Raw genomic sequence first — 19249 nt, forward strand, 5'->3', positions numbered from 1 at the left:
AATGTGTGTGGTTTTTCCTAAATTTAAGACATTCGGGAAATGTCATTAATGCATTTAAAATTATAATGCCAACTGCATGATGGAAAACAGAGTTTTTCGATCCAGTAGCTTCAAAAAAGTATAGATATTGTAGTTTGAAGACTGGTTAAATCAAGCTATATGGCTGTTTGAATCATGAACTTGGGAGCTGTGATAGTAGGGAGGGTGTGCTCTTTGAAGAACTCACATTTCAACATTGTACAGGGGACAGAAAGCTCTCTGGAGGATGTGTGCCTACTATCATAATTATAGTTAACTTTTATCATTAACTTCATTGGTCAGTTTCAAAGGAGATTTTTATCCTTCTTTTTATTGATTTGTACTTTTTAAAATTTTTATTTTTTGACAGTTTTTAAAAATTATAATTTAGGTTCTGGGGTACATGTACAGAACATGCAGGATTGTTGCATAGGTACATACATGGCAAGGTGGTTTGATGCCTCCATCCCCCCGGCACCTACATCTGGCATTTCTCCCCATGTTATCCCTCCCTACCCTCTCCACCCCCTGCTGTCCCTCCCCTAGTCCCCCCACCCTGCAACAGACCCTAGTGTGTGATGCTCCCCTCCCTGTGTCCATGTGTTCTCATTGTTCAACACCCACCTATGAGCGAGAACATGGGGTGTTTGCTTTTCTGTTCTTGTGTCAGTTTGTTGAAAATGATGGCTTCCAGATTCATCCATGTCCCTACAAAGGACACTAATTCATCATTTTTTGTTGCTGTGTAGTATTTCATGGTGTATATGTGCCACATTTTCTTTGTCCAGTCTATTATTGATGGGCATTTGGGTTGGTTCCAGGTCTTTGCTATTGTAAACAGGCCACCATGAACATACATGTGCATGTGTCTTTATAATAGAATGATTTATAATCCTTCGGGTTTATACTTTGTAATGGTATTGCTGGGTCAAATGGAATTTCTATTTCTAGATCCTTGAGGAATCGCCACACTGTGTTCTACAATGGTTTAACTAATTTACACTCCCACCAACAGTGTAAAAGTGTTCCTATTTCTCCACATCCTCTCCAGCATCTGTTGTCTCCAGAGATGACTATCATTAAAAAAATGATAGCCATTCTAACTGGCATGGGATGGTATCTCAATGTGGTTTTGATTTGCATTTCTCTAATAACCAGTGATGATGAGCATTTTTTCATGTTTGTTGGCCTCATATATGTCTTCTTTTGAAAAGTGTCTGTTCATATCCTTCATCCACTTTTGAATGTTTTTTTTTTTCCTTGTAAATTTGTTTTAGTTCTTTGTAGATTCTGGATATTATCCCTTTGTCAGATGGGTAGATTGCAAAATTGTTTTTCCTATTCTGTTGGTTGCCAGTTCACTCTAATGATTGTTTCTTTTGCTGGATTTGTATATTATTTTTAAATGATTTCTGAAGACTGTTTCAGGGTTTTGGATTTATTCTAACTATATCCTAAACTTTTATAAGTCCCCATGTTTCTCCGTATAATTGTTTCTTTGTTTTTGTTTTTGTTTTTTAAGGTTGGGGAGGGTCTCTCTTTGTTGCCTAGGCTGGTCTCAAATTCCTGAGCTCAAATGATCTTCCCACCGCAGCCTCCTGAGTAGCTATGACAATAGGTGAGTGCTGCTGAGCCTGGGTTGTATAATAGTTTCGTAGTATAGTATTTTCTGATTAAAACAATGTGACTCTTTCAGTATCTAAATTTCTCAGACAGTAAAAGATTACTGGAGGTTGGGAGTCTGGGACCACCTTTGCTGGGAGGAACTAGTGAGTACTGTAGACCAGGAAGACTTTAGCTGGGCCCTGGTAACAGCTGGAACTTCTTAACTGAAAGTAGGTGCTCAGTTGTATCGTGTTCTGTAATTCGGTCGTCTTAAGTTACTTGCTGTGATTAGAATGAGAGAAAAGGAGTTCTGGAGACTTTTCTTCTAGGAGAAATATTCTGTTACAGAAGTATAAGATTACTCAAATTTTGAGATTTCTATTCAGTTAGGAAAAAGTCAGTGCCATCAGCCAAGTTAATCTTAAAGAGAAGAGACTTAATTTCTTTGCCAAAAGATATGAAAAGAGTGACATCCTTTTCCATTATTTTCCAAGGCAGGGATAGACGCTTTGGAAGTCAGATTTAGAAACCAAGTATAATTTAGTTTCTCTTTCAGCCTCCACAGGAGGTCTTCTGGCCTGACTATTTTAACTCACCTGTGGGGAAGGGTGAGCAGAATATATGCAGCTTGGTGGGAAGAGCTGAGACTGAGTCAAGAGGGGAATGAAGGCAGGCTCCTTCATTTCCTGACTGTTCCATCTCGGAGAAGTTACTTAATCTCCTTCAGACTCAGTTTCTGCATTACTAAAATGACGCCAAGATTACTCCCAGTCTCACAGGATTACTGAAGCATAAAGTGAGATAATTTGTATGGCTGGTGAAAAAATGAGTACTTTATCATCTTTGCTGTGACTATGTATGATAGAAAAGGTAAGTTCGAATGGTGACCTTCATTTTTTTCTCTCTGCCTTTCTTGATTTTCCTAACCTTCTGGCAATGGGTAGTTATTTCAAGTTTATTCTTTCTTGTTTGCTTTCATTGACTATTTAGTGAATGGGCATCACAGCTGTGCACATCCTTACTGACTTAGACTCTGTTGAAAAATCAAAACTGTTGGTATGTCTTGCCACTGAAAAGGACCATGTCAACTGATAGGAAACATTCTCCCTACTTTAGGTAAGCTTAGTATTGATGCAAGTAATTTCTTGCTCAAAATACTTTTTAATACTTTTCTTGAACATTTGTCATCTCTAAAAATATATAATGCTTTTAATGTTTGAATCCACATTCCCTCAGGTATGGGCATTTGACATTGGGAGGTTTTCATTTATTTATGTCACATTGGGATAAAAAGACTTATAAACCAAGTATGGCCACATCTCATTTATTCTTAATTTATTAAATAGAACATAATAAGAAATCAATATGACCTTATTTCCTTAATATTTTTTGGTGGCTTTTCTAAGTCAGCTTGCAGAACAGAAGGAGAGATTTTAATGAAGTAATAGAAAATGGAAGAAATGATTATGCAGCTCTCCATTAAGCAGTATTTTAAATAATTTTGAGAAATCGAAAAGCATTCTTTGGATAAGAGGGGATTCCTCGTTGATTGAAATTGCTTTTGTGTTGATTGAACCTGTTCTGCTGCTTTATGTGTTACTTTGATGAGATTCATTGCTGTGTTTTCTTCAACCCTGTCCTGCCCTGGGTCTCTCCCATACCAGTAAATGGCACTGGTGTTCATGCAGTTGCTCAGGCCAACAACATAGGTGGCAGCTTTGATTTCTCTCTTCCTCTCGCAGTTCACAGTCAATCCTTGAACAAATGCTGACAGCAGTAGCTTCATAACATTGGCAGATTCGGACTGCTTCTCACCACCTTACCCACAGCACCATCATCTCTTACTTGCCTTATTTCAGTAGAAACCAAAGTGGTCTCCTCCATCGCCGGTTCTCCATGAAGCAGCTGGAGTGAGCTTCACATCAATTCTGCTTACAAACTTTCAATGGCTGCTTATCACACTGAGAATAAAATGAAATCTCCACTGCCATCCTCCATGAACTGCCCTTGTCCAACAACCACTTCCCAAATGGCTCTTTTTCTCCCTTTTGCCATGGAGTCTGCCCTTCCTTTGAATTGTACATACCTCTACTTCACTTCAATTGTTGATGCATTTGTCCACAGATGGTTCCTGGATATTCCCATGCATTACACTCTCACTTCCTTAAAGTCTCTCCTGAAGTGATGCGTCTTCTAAGAAGCCTTTCTGTTCACCTGTTTTATTTTTCTTCATGATACTTACCACCATCCAAACTTGCATTGTCCATTTAGTGGTTCATTAATCTTTTGCACATCCAGTCCCTAGAATGTATACTCATTGAGGGCAAGGAACTGGCCTTTCCATTGTTATTTACCTAGTGCTAAGAACAGAGCCTGGCATAGAGTGGGTTCACAGTGACTTTCTCATACAATGAGGATGTTATTCCTTTTTGTTTAATGAAAACAGGTAAAATTATACAGATAATTTCAGGACATATGCGTTAGTTTCCCAGACGGACACTCACCCTCAGTTGATTTTAGGATATATTGTTGAATATGCATTTTGAAATTCAATTCCTGCCATTATTCTTTGACCAGAATGTATAATTTTACAGTTGACCTGCAGGGAGCAGCTCGTTAGCAGTTTGCTGGTCCCCTAAGCTCTTGTATGCTCAGCCTCCCCCACTGCCCTGGTGCAGGCCTGGCTAAGTTGGAGGGTAAGAGGAGCCTACTCTTCCCCAGCAGACAGAGTCTGGAATTAATTTTGCAGTCCTAAGTTAGGTATCCTGGGATGAGGGGAGGCACTAGTTTTTCCACTGAGATGCAGGCCAATAACCTGTCTCAACAGTGTACCTCCACTCTATATAATAGATTCTATCCTCACTCTTGATTTTTATTCCAGTTCTTTATCAGGCCTGGGGCTTAAACATAAATCCCACTGCATTTGGAAGAAGTCAATTATATTCTGTCAGATGCTAACCTTTCTTCACAACCTCTTTTATTTCTACTCCACCTCAAGCGGCATCTGTCAGGGTCCCCTTTAGGTGAGTGACCAGTTACTATATGCCATCTCCCTAGAGTGAACCCTGTCACTGTTGTCCAGAGTCTACTTGCTGAGCCTCTTAGGGCGTCCAGACCACACCCCCCAATATTGGACCTAGTTCAGATTAGATTTTAATTTAGCATAACCTTTTATATATTATGTGCAAGATCAAGCTTTAAGCTCTGCACCTAAACCAGATGAATTATCATACCCAGCCTAGGGACCATTTGATTTACATCCCCAAAGTGTTGCTTCTTGAGGATCTAAGGTGATTCAGATCCTGTGAAACAAGAAAACTATTGATATTAGGGGATATTTGGCAATTTGTAGTAGTTGAACAAATCTGTTGCATCTTTGTGGTTATGTAACAAAACTCATAGACAAAGCTATGTAGACAAAGACAGATACTATATTTTTCTTTGGTGGTGATTTTTCATAATCCAGGTCAGAAAAAAACTGCTTAAAATATTTGTTAGTTATCATGGCTTTTTTTTCCCGTGGAAGAAAAGTTTCCTTGTTTACTTGCACCTAACTTGCCTCATGAATATTCAGCTGCCAATGGAGCTGCAAGCCAATATCCATAGAAACGAACTCATTAGTAGCATTTTGTTGGCTGCTATTTGATTCATAAAGTATGTAGAAGTATTTATGATATTTCATATTTTATTTTTTGTTGATTTTTGAAACATAAAAAGGATTATTGATAATTATTATCCCAGATTTTCACAGTTGAGCTTATTTAGTTTTTCTCGTATTTCTTGAATGTATAAGGAAAAGATATTTGACCACTTACACCAATTTTTACAAAGTAAATTATGAATAAAAAGTCATAAGTGACTTAAAAGCAGTTTAAAAATGTTTTACATATTTATACATATACAATATTTGTTTTTCTTAGTTGGTTATTAATGCCATTGATGTAGTTTGCTATGTGGATGATGTAAAAAAGAATGGTTCTCCTTTTTGAAGGCCTTCTTTAAAAAAATTTTGCTGATATTTAATGAAAACAGCATTGAAGAAGTATATTTGTTTATAAGAAATAGAAAAAAACAGTAATAACAGCAAACACAGACATTTACTCTTGATGTACCCATTACTTTACATATATTAATTTGTTTAATCCTTACAGCAAGTCTATAGGAAAAGATACCATATTACTCTTATCTTACAAATATCGAAACTCTGCCCCAGAGAGGTAAAGTTTCTTGTGTGGTCACACATCTAGTAGTTGGCAAAGTTGGGATTCAAACTCAGGCAGAGTAGCTCCGGAAAACTCTTCACCACTTCATGTTGCTGACTTCTGTCATGTTTTGGTAGAGACTACAAACTGGACTGACTGTTCTCCCAACACATTCTTTCCCCACTGATTTGAAGTGCCACCTGTTTCAAATGTAAATTCTACCTACTCAGGATATTTTCTGGACTGTCCCTGTGCCATCAATCTGTTAATGCTTGTCCGTATCAGCACAGCATTAACCGTTTTCATTCCTTTATACTAATTTCTTTTAGGAATAGAGTATGAGTCTAATGAAAAGGGAAAGGAAACAAGTTTCAGACTAAGAAAGGGTGATATGTTGTGGGTAAAGACAATATTTGGTCATGAGAGAAGGAGAGAATATGGTGAGTCAGAAAGGGCCATAGGATACTGACATGTATTTTTAAGTCATATGTGTTTTAAGGGTAATGGTGGACAATTTTAGAAGTCAGTTTTAAAGAAAAGGTAAAGTAGGTGCCTAAGTTTCTGAGGTATAAAAGTTGGAGACAAAGTGATATGGTTTGGCTGTGTCCCCACCCAAACCTCATCTTGAATTGTAGCTCACATAATCCCCCCATGTCATGGGAAGGACATGGTAGGAGGTGTTAGACTCATGGGGCAGGTCTTTCCCATACTGTTCTTGTGACAGTGAATAAGTCTCATGAGATCTGATGTTTTTAAAAAGGGCAGTTCCCCTGCACATACTGTCTTGCCTGCCACCATGTAAGATGTGCCTTTGCCCCTCCTTTGCCTTTTGCCGTGGTTGTGAGGCCTCCTCTGCCATTTGGGACTGTGAATTCATTAAACCTATTTTTTTTTTTTTTTAGAATTATCAATTGAATTTAATATGGTATCTGGATAAAAGATCATTTGCTAACATGGATTTCTACTTCTACATATCAGCAACAAATAATTAGAAATTGACATGAAAAAATTATATAGTGTAGGAGACATCAAATATTTGCAAATAAATTTAATGTAAGTTATGAAAATAAAATTTGTACTTTATACTAAAAAACACAATTCAATACTAAGGGAAATTAAAGTTCTAAATGAATGGAGCAATATATCGTGTTCATATATTGGAAGACTCAGTACTATAAATGAATTAATTCTTCCCAAACTGAGCCATACATTCAGTGTGATTACAATTAAAACCATATCATTTTCAATGAAATTTACAATGGATTCTAGATTTATTTATAAATAGAAATAACTTAAAAGAGTCAAAACAATCTTGAAACAACAACAACAAACCAGGGGACTTACTCTACCAGACTGAAGACCTGTTTTGAAGCTGTAGGGATTAGGAGCATGTGACATTGATGCAACGGTAGATAACAGACCAATGGTACAAAATTGAAAATTCAATAACATACCAAAACATAAATATTCACAGTTTTATGAAAAAGATGACTGCAGTGAAGTGGAAAAAAAGGTAGTATTTTAAATTAATGGTACTGATTAATTGGAATATCTGTATATAAAACATGAGTGTTGACCACTACCTCATACCATACAAAACGTCAATTCCAGATGGAATTCAGATCTAAATTTAAAGAAAGAATGAGAAAACTTTAAAAATGAAACAAAGAAATCTTCATGACCTTAGAACAAAGGTTTCTTAAAAAGGATATACATGGCCTAAGTATAAAAGAAAAATATTTGATAAATTGGAGTGTATTAAAAATTAAAACTGTTTATCCAATGACACTACTAAGAGAGTAAAAAGGCAAGCCAAGCTACAGAGTGGGAGATACTATTTTTCAATATGTATGAATATATACATAGTTTCAATACAAAGGATTCAGAATATTTAAAGAACTTTTACAAATCAATAAGAAAAAGACACATAGCATATTTCATTTATACAAAGTTCAGAAATAGCACTCCAAAGCTATTGTGTAAGAGCAGAATAGTTCCCATCCTTGGCCAGGCTAGTGATTGATTGGCAAGGGCCATTAGAGGGGCTCCTGGCATTCTGGAATTGTTCTATTTCTTTTTTTTTTTTCCCACTGCATCCAATTTTAGCATGACATAAGACAACTGGTAATATGCAACATGACTAAAAACACCTTCTAATTAAATTTGGTTTGGCATAAGAATAAACATAGATAAACATATTAGAATTGAGAATCTGAATATAAACCTGTAAATTTACAGTTAATTGATTTGCTGTTCAGTTCCCATGGCAACTTTCTTTTTTTCAATCCCTCCCCAACTCCTTACCCTCCACTGTCCCTTCCCTAGTCCCCCCCGCCGACAGACCTCAGTGTGTGATGCTCCCCTCCCTGTGTCCTTGTGTTCTCATTGTTCAACACCCACCTATGAGTGAGAACATTTGGTATTTCATTTTCTGTTCTCGTATCTTTCTTTATAAATTACCCAGTCTCCGGTATGTCTTCATAGGAGTATGAAAATGGACTAATACACAAAATAAATGTGTTTAAAGAATACAATAAATTCATGTTAATTGAAACAAATATTTATTATGATACCAATTTATAAATCTTTCTTTTATACCTCATGGATTGCACAGAAAGTTAGATCAGAGTGTAAGATGAAGGGGGGCAGTGGCCGTCAGTTGGAGACAGATCTTCGGGTTGGGATCCTCATTTGTTTCTCCGGGTTTTCCAGCATTAAATACTTTTCCTTCCCCACTGCTTATATTTCCCTTTCATGAGAACTACGTTCTTGAATAACGACTTGAACAGGAATAGTGTTCTGCACTTTAAATTCGGGAAATGACCAGTTTCCTGTGCCAGAGAAAAATATGTGCTTGAGAATATTATCTATACAATGTACTTTGTACTTCCCGCTCAGCCTTTTCTTTCATCGTGCTGTGTTGTTCAAGTGATCTGATACCAATGTAAATTCCTGACCAGCACAATATGAAGTATTATTATATTGGAGACATAATAGCCTACTGGCATCTCTGTATAAATATTTGTATAATATTAAAAATAAGCCAATTTAACAGAGACATTAAGAAAAAAGTTGACAAATATCTTCATGTAACCTTCTGAACTGCATTTAGAAATCCATTTTACTTCATGTTTTTCACCAGCTGACACTGTGGAACATACTTACGTATGAAATGATACAAGAAAAATTTGGAATATGTGAAATATCTTTATTTCTTTGTTATAATTCGGAACCTCATTAAAAGTTTATTTTCATCTGACATTAAGTTTCTTTACAAATAGGATGACTTATGATACATAAATACATTATTATTTAAATTTTGTAAATCAGTCTTATAAATCATTTTCATTTAAGTGTTCCATTGGTGCCATAAAGAATTGATAGCACCCGGAAAAAGCAGCTTCGAGAGGAATAGTCTTCTTTTCTGAACCTGGATTTTCTATAGAGGTCTTGTCAGATTAGCCTGTCATTTTACTTCCAGCCTGTGTGCTTCTGGTCCATGCCCTGATCTTGTGACATCTCATTGAAATTAAAGCTGTGGTCTGACCAAACTTCACATGCATTGCTCCTTTTTTATTAATACCTTATGATCTAAGTTCTTTCAAGGATTGAGGAGATAGGCAACAATTCCTGCTAGCATCTTAGAGTTTGATCCTCAATAAACTTTTTGTGTCTTCTACTCTTTGTGAATCCCCAAATTTCTGAAATGGGTGGAAGATAAATAAATGAATAGAGAGATTGACGTGTATACCAAACGTCTGGGGGCTAGCCTGGGATCCTGAGCAGAAAAGATTCAATACATTGTGGAAGATCCAATAGTTAAAAAATAAAATTTTTTGCCACAAAACCTTGAATTATAATACTTGTTCTGATATCAAGGACTTCTTCAGAAGGTAGAGTCTGTTGAATTGGTTTACTGTTAATATAGGAGCAGAGATGAGAAGACAGGGGCCTAACTTACTCTTTAGTTCTGTTCTCTCCAGTGTTAGTAATAATTATAACTGCATTAGAAGTAATGGAACTATGGCTGTGGATGTAGTAATAGTGGAGAGTGATAACCGCCGCAGCAGCAGAAATATCAGGTAATATTTATTAGGCTGTATTTGTGTGCTAGCGCTTTGTAAACTGCCAACTAACATTGCCTCCATGTAATTGTAATTTTCTCCACTTTTCTGTGAGGCATGTATGATTATTAACCTGATTTAATGGATGAGGAAACTGAGACTTAAGAGCATTTGGCCTGTCATAAATACTCACCACAGAGCTAAACTCCACCCCCGGGAAACATCCTATATCTGTATGTGTTTGAGTGGGTATTTCTAGGTGTGCTGGGGGAGGAAGGTGGTGGGTTAATTTTGAAGGCTTCCAAACACCCCACTATAAGCATCATACACTTCCTAATCTTCATTCTTTTTGAAACTGATTTCTCCCTTGGGTTTGGTGTATCCCTGACTATTCAGGAAAGAGACATCAATCACCCAAAACAATACAAGGAACACAAGATCTTCATGAACCAAATGATACTTGGAATGAATACACCAATAAGAATTTATTGCCAAAATGTTACTTCATTAAAAAAATTTTAAAATAAAGAACATGGAATTATTTCAATCCTTGAGAAAACTAGCTGTATACATGCCTACCAGAGGTATCTCTAGCAAAATATATCACTTCTAAGAGTAAATGCCTCACTTAATTTTAGATTCCTTGGGGAACTAAGAGTTAAGTAAAATATGCACCAATTTTCTTAGATTTATTTTTAAGTATTTTCTTTTTTAGCTTATTATTATTATTATTTGCTCTGATCATGGGAGTGTACATTTTCACTGAAACACAACTCTGGAATTATCAGTATTAAAAATTTATGAGTTAAAAGGACCTTGACAAAACCTTGGGACTGTGGCTGGAAATGGAAATGGCTACAGAGATTCCTAAGTCAAAAAAAATGAGTAAAATGGGCCTTGTATTAAAACAAAAACAAAAACAGAAACAACAGTACTGTTAGAGTACATGGCAATTAACATTCAGCTTTGTTGTACAGGACGATAGGGAATAGTGGCAAAATGAAGGGAACATGTGGCTTCCTCAGCTCCATCTTACTATTATTCAGATAGATAGGCCCTGTGTTAATTTTCTCCAAGTGTTTGAAGAGAGGCTATAATTTTGACTTTTATGTGAATACATTTATTTTTAAAAATGTTAGCAATTGAATCAATATTTTAACCCCATTGTGCTATTTTAAAACATACCTCTACTGCTTTTGACCTCTGCTTTAGATTAACTCATTGCCTTAGGCCAATGGAACTTAAATATACTGTTAAAAAATTATTTTATAGACTGAGCTGTGAGATGAATTTTTGGCAATGAAGACTGTGGAAATGAGCTAGAAGTTAAATGCAACAAAAATTTAAACATTTAAGAAATTAGCAAAATACACACAGGATTGTATTTCACTGCAGACATCTCAATAAATTTCCTAACTTTCACCTTTAATTTTAGTAACTTTATGCATAATCGTAATTGTATCAAAAATGGTCCTGATTCCTATTTCATCTTCTGCCCAGTTTTGCTCCTGGTGTTCCTGTCACCCAAGTATTAAATATCTCCAAAACTCTTTGCCTTGTATGTAATGTACCAGTCATATGCTGACAAATGACGAATTCTTTCCCCTGAAAATTCCTGAAGAACTCTGTTCTTTCATATGTATTTTCTGTTATATTGAGGTCAAATAGAATGCGCTATGACAATGTGGTAATTATCTTCACATCTTGGTCAAGTTCCAGCCAAAGGAGGTTTTTATTTTTATTTTTTGATTTGGATGGAATAATGAAAAATTATCTTCTCCTAAGCTCTGAGATGATAGTGATATCCATTTTGAATTAATAATTGGTCTGAAAAATAGTAAAACATCTTTTGGTGAGAAATTGAGCAGATATTAAAAGACTCAATAACTGACACAAAAAATCCTTTTGCTTCTGAATAACAAGGAAACAGCAACAATCAAAGTGTATAGAATCCTTCACGTATTTTTGTGACTAGGCTACTAATTGCTTCCTTGATTGATATAAGCAGGATTAAATGTGCCAATTAGCACAGTCTGAAAGGGCACTATAGATGCTGGTTGTTAAAGGGTGATTTTGAAATTACCTATTTACTTCCAGCTTTCAGAAGGAAGACTTAAACCTCTTAAAAAAATGTCAAACAGTTTTCATGATTTTGTGTTCTGAGCAAAACATCTAAAATCTGTCTTCACTGTTGTATAAAATGAGGACCTTGGGAAAAAGAAATGCTTGGTCAGAAATGCTAACAAGTTCCAGATTTCCTTTCGTATACAGTCAAACAAAAAGTTCCATATTGTCACGGAGGATAAGAAGATAAAAAGTCAGATAAAGACATGGTTTACTTTCTTAGTTTGTATGTTCCCTTCTAACTCATATTTTGATTCATTATTACTACTTGCTCGCTTCAATTTATCCATTTCAGAATGTGATTGAGTTCAGTTTATGAAGAAAAGGTTTATAAATGCAGAGGTGAAGTTTAAGCTTTGCTTGCACGAGAGGTTACCTGTTTACTATGTGGTCAATATGAAATGTAAACTGTGTAAACTAGGCAAATAAACCACCATGTAGTTTTAAGAGTAAATGGAATGAGATAAAGAACATTTTTGCTATGAGTATGTGGAAATATTCAAGAAAAACAAAACTAACACAAAAAATGAAACCGAATAATACTAATAAAATGAACTCTTAAAGTTAGAAAATTCTAAATCTTTTTTCATCTGTTATTCTTTAGAGTTCAAAAATTGTATCACATGTTTCCAATAAGCAAATTAGAGTGACATCCAATAGATATTCATTTTATTTATTTCAGCTGATGTTGAAGGGTTGGGCCTATTCCTTCTGATCTGATGTTGTAGTTACAGAATCTGAAACATGAATTGATTGTATCAGGAATAAATGTGGTCCTGAGTTCATGCTAGGAGTGAGATCTTGTGGTTCATTTGTTTTATTTTAAATAATCTTGTTTCTCTTTTTATATAAGTTACAACAGCTTATAGCTAAATATTCCAAACATTAGCAAGTGTACAAAGGTCACCTTCCTACCACCTAAAGGTAACTCTACCCATTGCGTGTTGGTAAATGCCACCTACTTTTTTCTCAATATCAATGCACACTTATATTATCCATGAGTATATATGTATATATTCTTACGCATCTGCATATATTTATGTATATAGCAAGTATGCCACTTAATAAATGTTTCCACCAGACAATATTTTATAGACATCCGTTGTATACACATGTGTATATATATTTTTATCACATTCCATTTATGATTGCACTTTTGCTATAGTCTAATTTGAATGTATAATAATATGTTTAATGACACTTTTAGTGATGGGCATTTGGATTGCTTCCAGTTTTTCCACTTTGGTAATCAATACAATGATTCCCCTTGTTTAAATATTTTTCTTGGAATAAAGTCATAGAAGTAGTATTGCGGGGTTCAAGAAAATGCCCACTTATTTTTCTTTTCATTTTTTGAGATAGGATCTCACTCTGTCACCCAGGCTGGAGTACAGTGGTGTGTGTGATCATGGCTCAGTGCAGCCTCAAACTCCTGAGCTCAAGTGAACCTCCCACTTCAGCCTCCTAAGTAACTAGGACTTCAGGTGTATGCCACCAGGCCCAGCCAACTTTAAAAATCTTTGTAAAGACGAGGTCTCACTGTGTTGCCGAGGCTGACCTCTAACTCCTGGCCTTAAGGGATCCTGCCTGGGACTTTCAAAGTGCTAGGATTATAGACCTGAGCCACCATGCTGGCTGGAAATACCGATTTAAAAATTTGAGATATGTTGTCAAGTGGCCCTCTTAAATGTACCATATTATTCTTATTTGCCATGTCCTGAGGGTGATAATGGATTGTGTCTTGAGGACATAAACCAAATTTGCTAGATGGAAATTCTCCTCTCCTTTTTCTCCTCTAAACTTTCTTTTTCAAAGTTCAATGTAAAGAAATTATTCTATTCTTTTTCTTTGTGTGTGTGAAAATAATAGCTTATTTAGCCATTGGCCAAAACTTAGTGACCACTGAGAAGATTCCAAATCTTTGAATTACTAAAGGGCTTATTTGCCTACCATAGAGATATGGAGAGCCGGGACCTGAACCCAGAAATTTAAATTCTTGCTTCTTAAAAGGCTGGGGGTGGGGATGAAGGGGAAAGGAAATTCTTTCATTCCTTCTTGAAGTGTCTTCCTGGGAAATAATGGCAGGGATATCTATCTATCTATCTATCATCTATTTTATCAATGAATCAATCAACCTATGTATCTTCGATCTATCTATTTATCTCTAATTCCTAAGAGAATCACTTCAGAATTTCTGGCCCTTTTGTTGTTTTATTAGAAATGCAATTTTCCATTAAATTTTTGTCTTCTTGCGCTTTGCAAGTCTCAGAAGTTTAAGAAACATGTGACTCTAAACGCTTACTTCACAACTTTGAGATCCTGGTTGATAAATTTAATTTACAAATACTTGATGATTTCAGGCCCTGCCCCAACATTGTAAAGGAAGTATAATTCCCAAATAGAAGCAGCAATGCACAAGGGTTTCTGTGTTACAACAAAACTATTATAGCAACAATTGCATTTTTACACTTTGGTTTCTTTTTTTTTTTTTTTTTTTTGAGACGGAGTTTCACTCATGTTACCCAGGCTGGAGTGCAATGGGGCGATCTCGGCTCACCGCAACCTCCGCCTCCTGGGTTCAGGCAATTCTCCTGCCTCAGCCTCCTGAGTAGCTGGGATTACAGGCACGCGCCACCATGCCCAGCTAATTTTTTGTATTTTTGGTAGAGATGGGGTTTCACCATGTTGACCAGGATGGTCTCGATCTCTTGACCTCGTGATCCACCTGCCTCGGCCTCCCAAAGTGCTGGGATTACAGGCTTGAGCCACCACGCCCGGCTACACTTTGGTTTCTTGTAAAAAAGTTAGTTTAATTCTGCTCACCACCTAGTCATTTTATTAACCTAATGTTACTTTTGTAATATCTTCTTGTTTTATGCAGGCATTCTTACACCGAATGAACCAGTGTGCAGCATCAAAAGTTGACAAAAATGTGACAGAAGAAACAGTGAAGGTGAGGAGGTACAATTGGCCCTCAACCTGAGCACAAGTTTTCTAGAGATAAAGTTTGCCGGTGGCATGGTACTTCACAGTCCTTCAGTTGATCAGTAGTTCCAGTATAAATTACTGTGCCCATCAGTTGTATTGGTAATAATTTTAAAAAGGAGAACTAGGGTTTAGGAAAAGAGACAGGAGGTTACAAGAAAGGCAGAGAGGTCAGAGATACTTATTTTTATTAATTTATTTATTTTTACCAAGGCCTTGGGAACATTTGAACAGAGGAAGAAAAATAAATTGGAGGCTAAGAACCTCAGTGTCTTCAGGAAGGAGGGAGCTGAGCTATGTAAGAGGATTGTTAGAAGTGGCTCAGGAAGGCAGGGTGTGGGCAAATGCAACTTCCAGTGTCTGTGATCACTAAAGAATGAAAGATTTCAGTGGTTCACTTCACATAATATCCTTAATTGAGAAACAGACGTATAATCATTTCTTTAAAACTGCAAGGAAGGAAAATTGTGAAGAGTTTTGAAAAAAAAAAAAGATGCTAAATGAAAATTAATTATACTATAATGATTATTCATTTAAATTATAGGTAGTATTCTTGATATTTATGATGCTAACTTATTGTTTTATTTTGCTGGAAATATAAAACCTTCTAAGGATTTTTAAAGGTTCTTCTGATTCTATTTCCCCATGAGTAAAATACCTAACTTTCAAATTCTCCTCCCAGGAGAATATTTTAGTTAGCTTGTTTTTGGTTGTAAGCTGTAGAAACCTCTTACTCAAATTGAATTGAAGACACTTTGGCTCACATATCAAGGACTCCAGACAGAAGAGAAGTATGTTTAGCACCTGTGACCCAGAGAGGCCAGCAAGGTTGCTAGATCCTCTCCAGCAAATCACTGCCAGCAGGTTATCAGCTTTGTGTTCAAGCTGATTCTTCCTGTGGCTGCAGAATGACTCTGCAAGCTGTCCCATCTTTTACTTCTGCATGTGGCATCTTCCGGAGGGAAAAGAGGAATGTCCATTCTGGTGTGTCCTTTTTAGGAGCAAAGATACCCTTCCCAGAAAAGCCTGCCAGCAATTCTGCTGGTTTCCATGCAGCCCAGCCTTGAGAAGGCAGTGGGATACCTGGCTTGGATTGGGCCGCTGAGGCCTTGCCCTGAGAGCCAGCCAGGGGCTCTTGGTTCCCAGAGTTGTATCTGTGGCCTGGAGTGGAAGTCCAGACAAAATCAAGGCTCTGCTGGCAAGGTGGGAGGAAGGCATGGATGTGCGATTTTCAGGTTAGAGAGAGAATACTATGTGATCATAAGACTTAAAAAAATGCTTCACTACTGAGCTTACTTACACATGTGTTTATTTACAGATGTTGTTCTCAAACATTGAAGACATCCTTGCAGTACATAAAGAATTCTTAAAAGTTGTGGAAGAATGCTTACACCCTGAACCTAATGCTCAACAAGAAGTGGGAATCTGCTTTCTTCACTTTGTAGGATACATTTCTGTTCACTTTAAAAGTTCCTTTCCCCTCAATTTTAAGATTTAGCTTGTGGCATAGTGGTATGTGTGAATTCAGTATTAGAAATAAAATCTGACACCAAAAGTTTGGGGTCTTTTAAGGCCAATGAAATCTCCCACTTAGAGCCAGAAATGGGGAGAGTGCCTCACATCATCCATTTTACTCAGTGAAGAATAAACAGCCTTTTCTTTTCCCTGACAAGTTAGTTCTTCGCATCCTCTGTAGCTTTGAATTCTAATGAATATTCAGGCTGTTCATAATGAATGAATTTTTATGTTTCGCTCAAACATAGAGCATTTTTCTTTTGAGGCAGAAAATCCTCACTCCTATAATGGCACGATGAGCCTTTTATTAGTCAGAATGTTCCCTTGTTAACAACTTGTGACAAACCTGGAGTTGAATAAACCCAGTAGCAGGAATTTTCCCCAAGGGTTTCTCAGAAGATTGTACTGAGCAGTGCGGCTGCAATAACCAACCAGTACTCATTTGTTTCAAATTACACATCCTATGCCAGGATGATCATTTTTGTCTCTTTATATATGATGCCCTGAAATTATTTATGCAATTAATTTGCAAAATAAAAAGACACCTGTGTAGTGAAAATTGTTTTCAGAGCTAAAGGGCATCCACACCAAAAAAAAAAAGTCCTGCTATTTATACCATTGCATTGATGCTAATTTTGAGAATACCAGTTTGAATCCATGTGCTTATCAAAATGCTAGACAATTAATGTTTTGTTTAAAAATGTGTAAGAGTAGTCATAGAAATCAAGTTTTGTGTATTTTTAATTTTCCATCTAGTCTTTTAGAAACATTTCGATAGTTTCAAAATCTGTCTTTATGTAGTGAGCCGGCTCTGTGTTCTTTTTGTAATCAGAAAATATTTCATGAAAATAATTATATTAAAAGGAGAGGCTCACTGGGTGTAGGAAGATCAAGCTGTGTTTTTCTTGGGCACAGCTGGAAGCCACGGGTGTTTGTGTCCACTCACTAAAGCCTACTTGATTTCACGAAGGAATCAAAAGAATCAGAATCTTCTGCCAGCCGGAGTAGTTGCTATCTCAGTCCAGGGCTGCGCCTGGGAATCTAGCACCCTGACATCCATTTCCTTAGTAACACTTTATGAATCTGTCATCCCTGAATTTAGCTAAACTATTTCTGAAGTTGTTTTTTTTTTTTTTTTTTTTTTTTTTTTTTTTCTGGCTCATGTCATTTCTTGAGATAAATGATTCAATATATTTTCTGCTGGTTGTATAAAGCAGCACTTAATGTTTCTCAGTGCATGCCTTTGAAATTTCACTGGGCACCCTTTTGTTCTAATATTTGATCGATAAATTTTTTGTGCCTTTCTTTTATTGGTGCTCTTTGGATGATAATACACTTTAAGGAAATATTACAAATGAGAGGGAGCTTAGAGATCATGATGTCACAAATCCCCTTGTTTTGAAAGAATACCTTCTGTTTATCTGTGAAGGCTATTTATTTTGTTTCTACTTTAGTGACAGCTCTGTTAGAAAATCTCTATGTTGATCCCAAATCTGCCCATAATTGCCCTTGCAACATCCACCTAAAGATCCTAGTTTTATATTTGGAGCTACATAGAATTGTCAGTCCTTTACAATAGAATGCTGTTTGAAAGTAGTCATGATTTCCTGACTTTTCTATTTCTACAAATATCACTATCTGAAACAAACTCTCAGATGTGGTATCTTCAGGGTCTGTCATTCTCTTAGTTGCTAGATATTCTTCAGGTTGTCAGTGTCTCTCTTAAGCACAACTGTCTAGACTGGTGTATATGAGCTGCAGGGTCCTGTGTGTCTCTATTTCTGTACAATCTGGCACTTGCTTTCCCTTCACCAGAAGACTTTCTTCCCTCTCCCTGCGTAGGAATCATGGATTCATCTCCCTGGACCCTGCTCAGATCGATTGACCTTTCTCCTACATAGTTTCCTTCTTCAGTTTTCACAAATAACAGCAAGAATATGTATGCAATTTCTTCCTCTTTTTAAGCTGTAACTGAATCCTCATGGCAAAGTTCAGCCCTCTCTTTTCTGTGCTTTGCCACCCTTTGGTTCATTTGTCTACAATTGAATTCATCAGGGTGGAATATAATTGATATATGTCTCCCTTTCTAGGCTATTCATCATGGGTCAAGGAAAATAAATAAAATTTGTATATAGATGCATACACACCGTATAGCTCTTAACACGTAGTAAACAGAAAAGTTTCTTTTTGCATACCACATAGGTTAAAATTGCAGAATGATTAATAAGATAACTCATTTATTCTTACTTGAATTCACAGAAAGACAAGTTTCGTATCTATGATGAATATTGTAGTAACCATGAGAAGGCACAAAAATTACTTCTTGAACTCAACAAAATAAGAACAATCCGGACATTTCTTTTGGTAAGTGTATATTTCTATGTGACTGCATGTTGATATGTGTTGCTAGGCCTAGTGAGAGCCAGTGAATAGCATCAATATGGTATAAACAACTATGGGATAACTCTGTTAGCTTCCTCAGGCGAGGAAGCAAGAGTCCTTTGATAAAAATAAAAGTGAGAGCTGGGATCAGCTCGTGTTTGGGGTAGCACTGCTAATGCCCTCTCGTGGTTGATTATGAATTATCTGTGAGACCCCACAGGTTCCTAGTGAGAGAGGAACTTCTGCCAGAGTTCATCACTGCTTTATAGCCCCAGTTCCCTTGGGCATCCTTATGTCTGCTGAGAGAGCTGTAAGTAGGGCAGTAATAGGAAGAAAGCAAATTGTGGATATAGT

The 19249-nt window shown here is 36.5% G+C and overlaps 1 protein-coding gene and 1 long non-coding RNA gene across 2 annotated transcripts in view; both read left to right on the forward strand.

Annotated features, from left to right (window-relative positions):
* The window catches only part of PREX2 (phosphatidylinositol-3,4,5-trisphosphate dependent Rac exchange factor 2), a 286647-nt gene that overhangs the window by 48611 nt on the left and 218787 nt on the right, over window positions 1–19249 (forward strand). Inside the window, exons 2-4 of the mRNA XM_032296288.1 lie at window positions 14895–14966; window positions 16317–16439; window positions 18773–18877. Of these exons, the coding sequence (XP_032152179.1) occupies window positions 14895–14966; window positions 16317–16439; window positions 18773–18877 (300 nt within the window). The remainder of the gene's footprint in view (window positions 1–14894; window positions 14967–16316; window positions 16440–18772; window positions 18878–19249) is intronic.
* LOC116563597 lies at window positions 8290–10771 on the forward strand. Its single transcript, XR_004274477.1, has 2 exons — window positions 8290–9628; window positions 9723–10771. It is a non-coding gene; the product is annotated as an uncharacterized LOC116563597 (long non-coding RNA).

The sequence above is a fragment of the Sapajus apella genome, unplaced genomic scaffold, assembly GCF_009761245.1.
Source record: "Sapajus apella isolate SASKATOON/1434 unplaced genomic scaffold, GSC_monkey_1.0 scaffold35, whole genome shotgun sequence".
Classification (NCBI taxonomy): domain Eukaryota; kingdom Metazoa; phylum Chordata; class Mammalia; order Primates; family Cebidae; genus Sapajus; species Sapajus apella.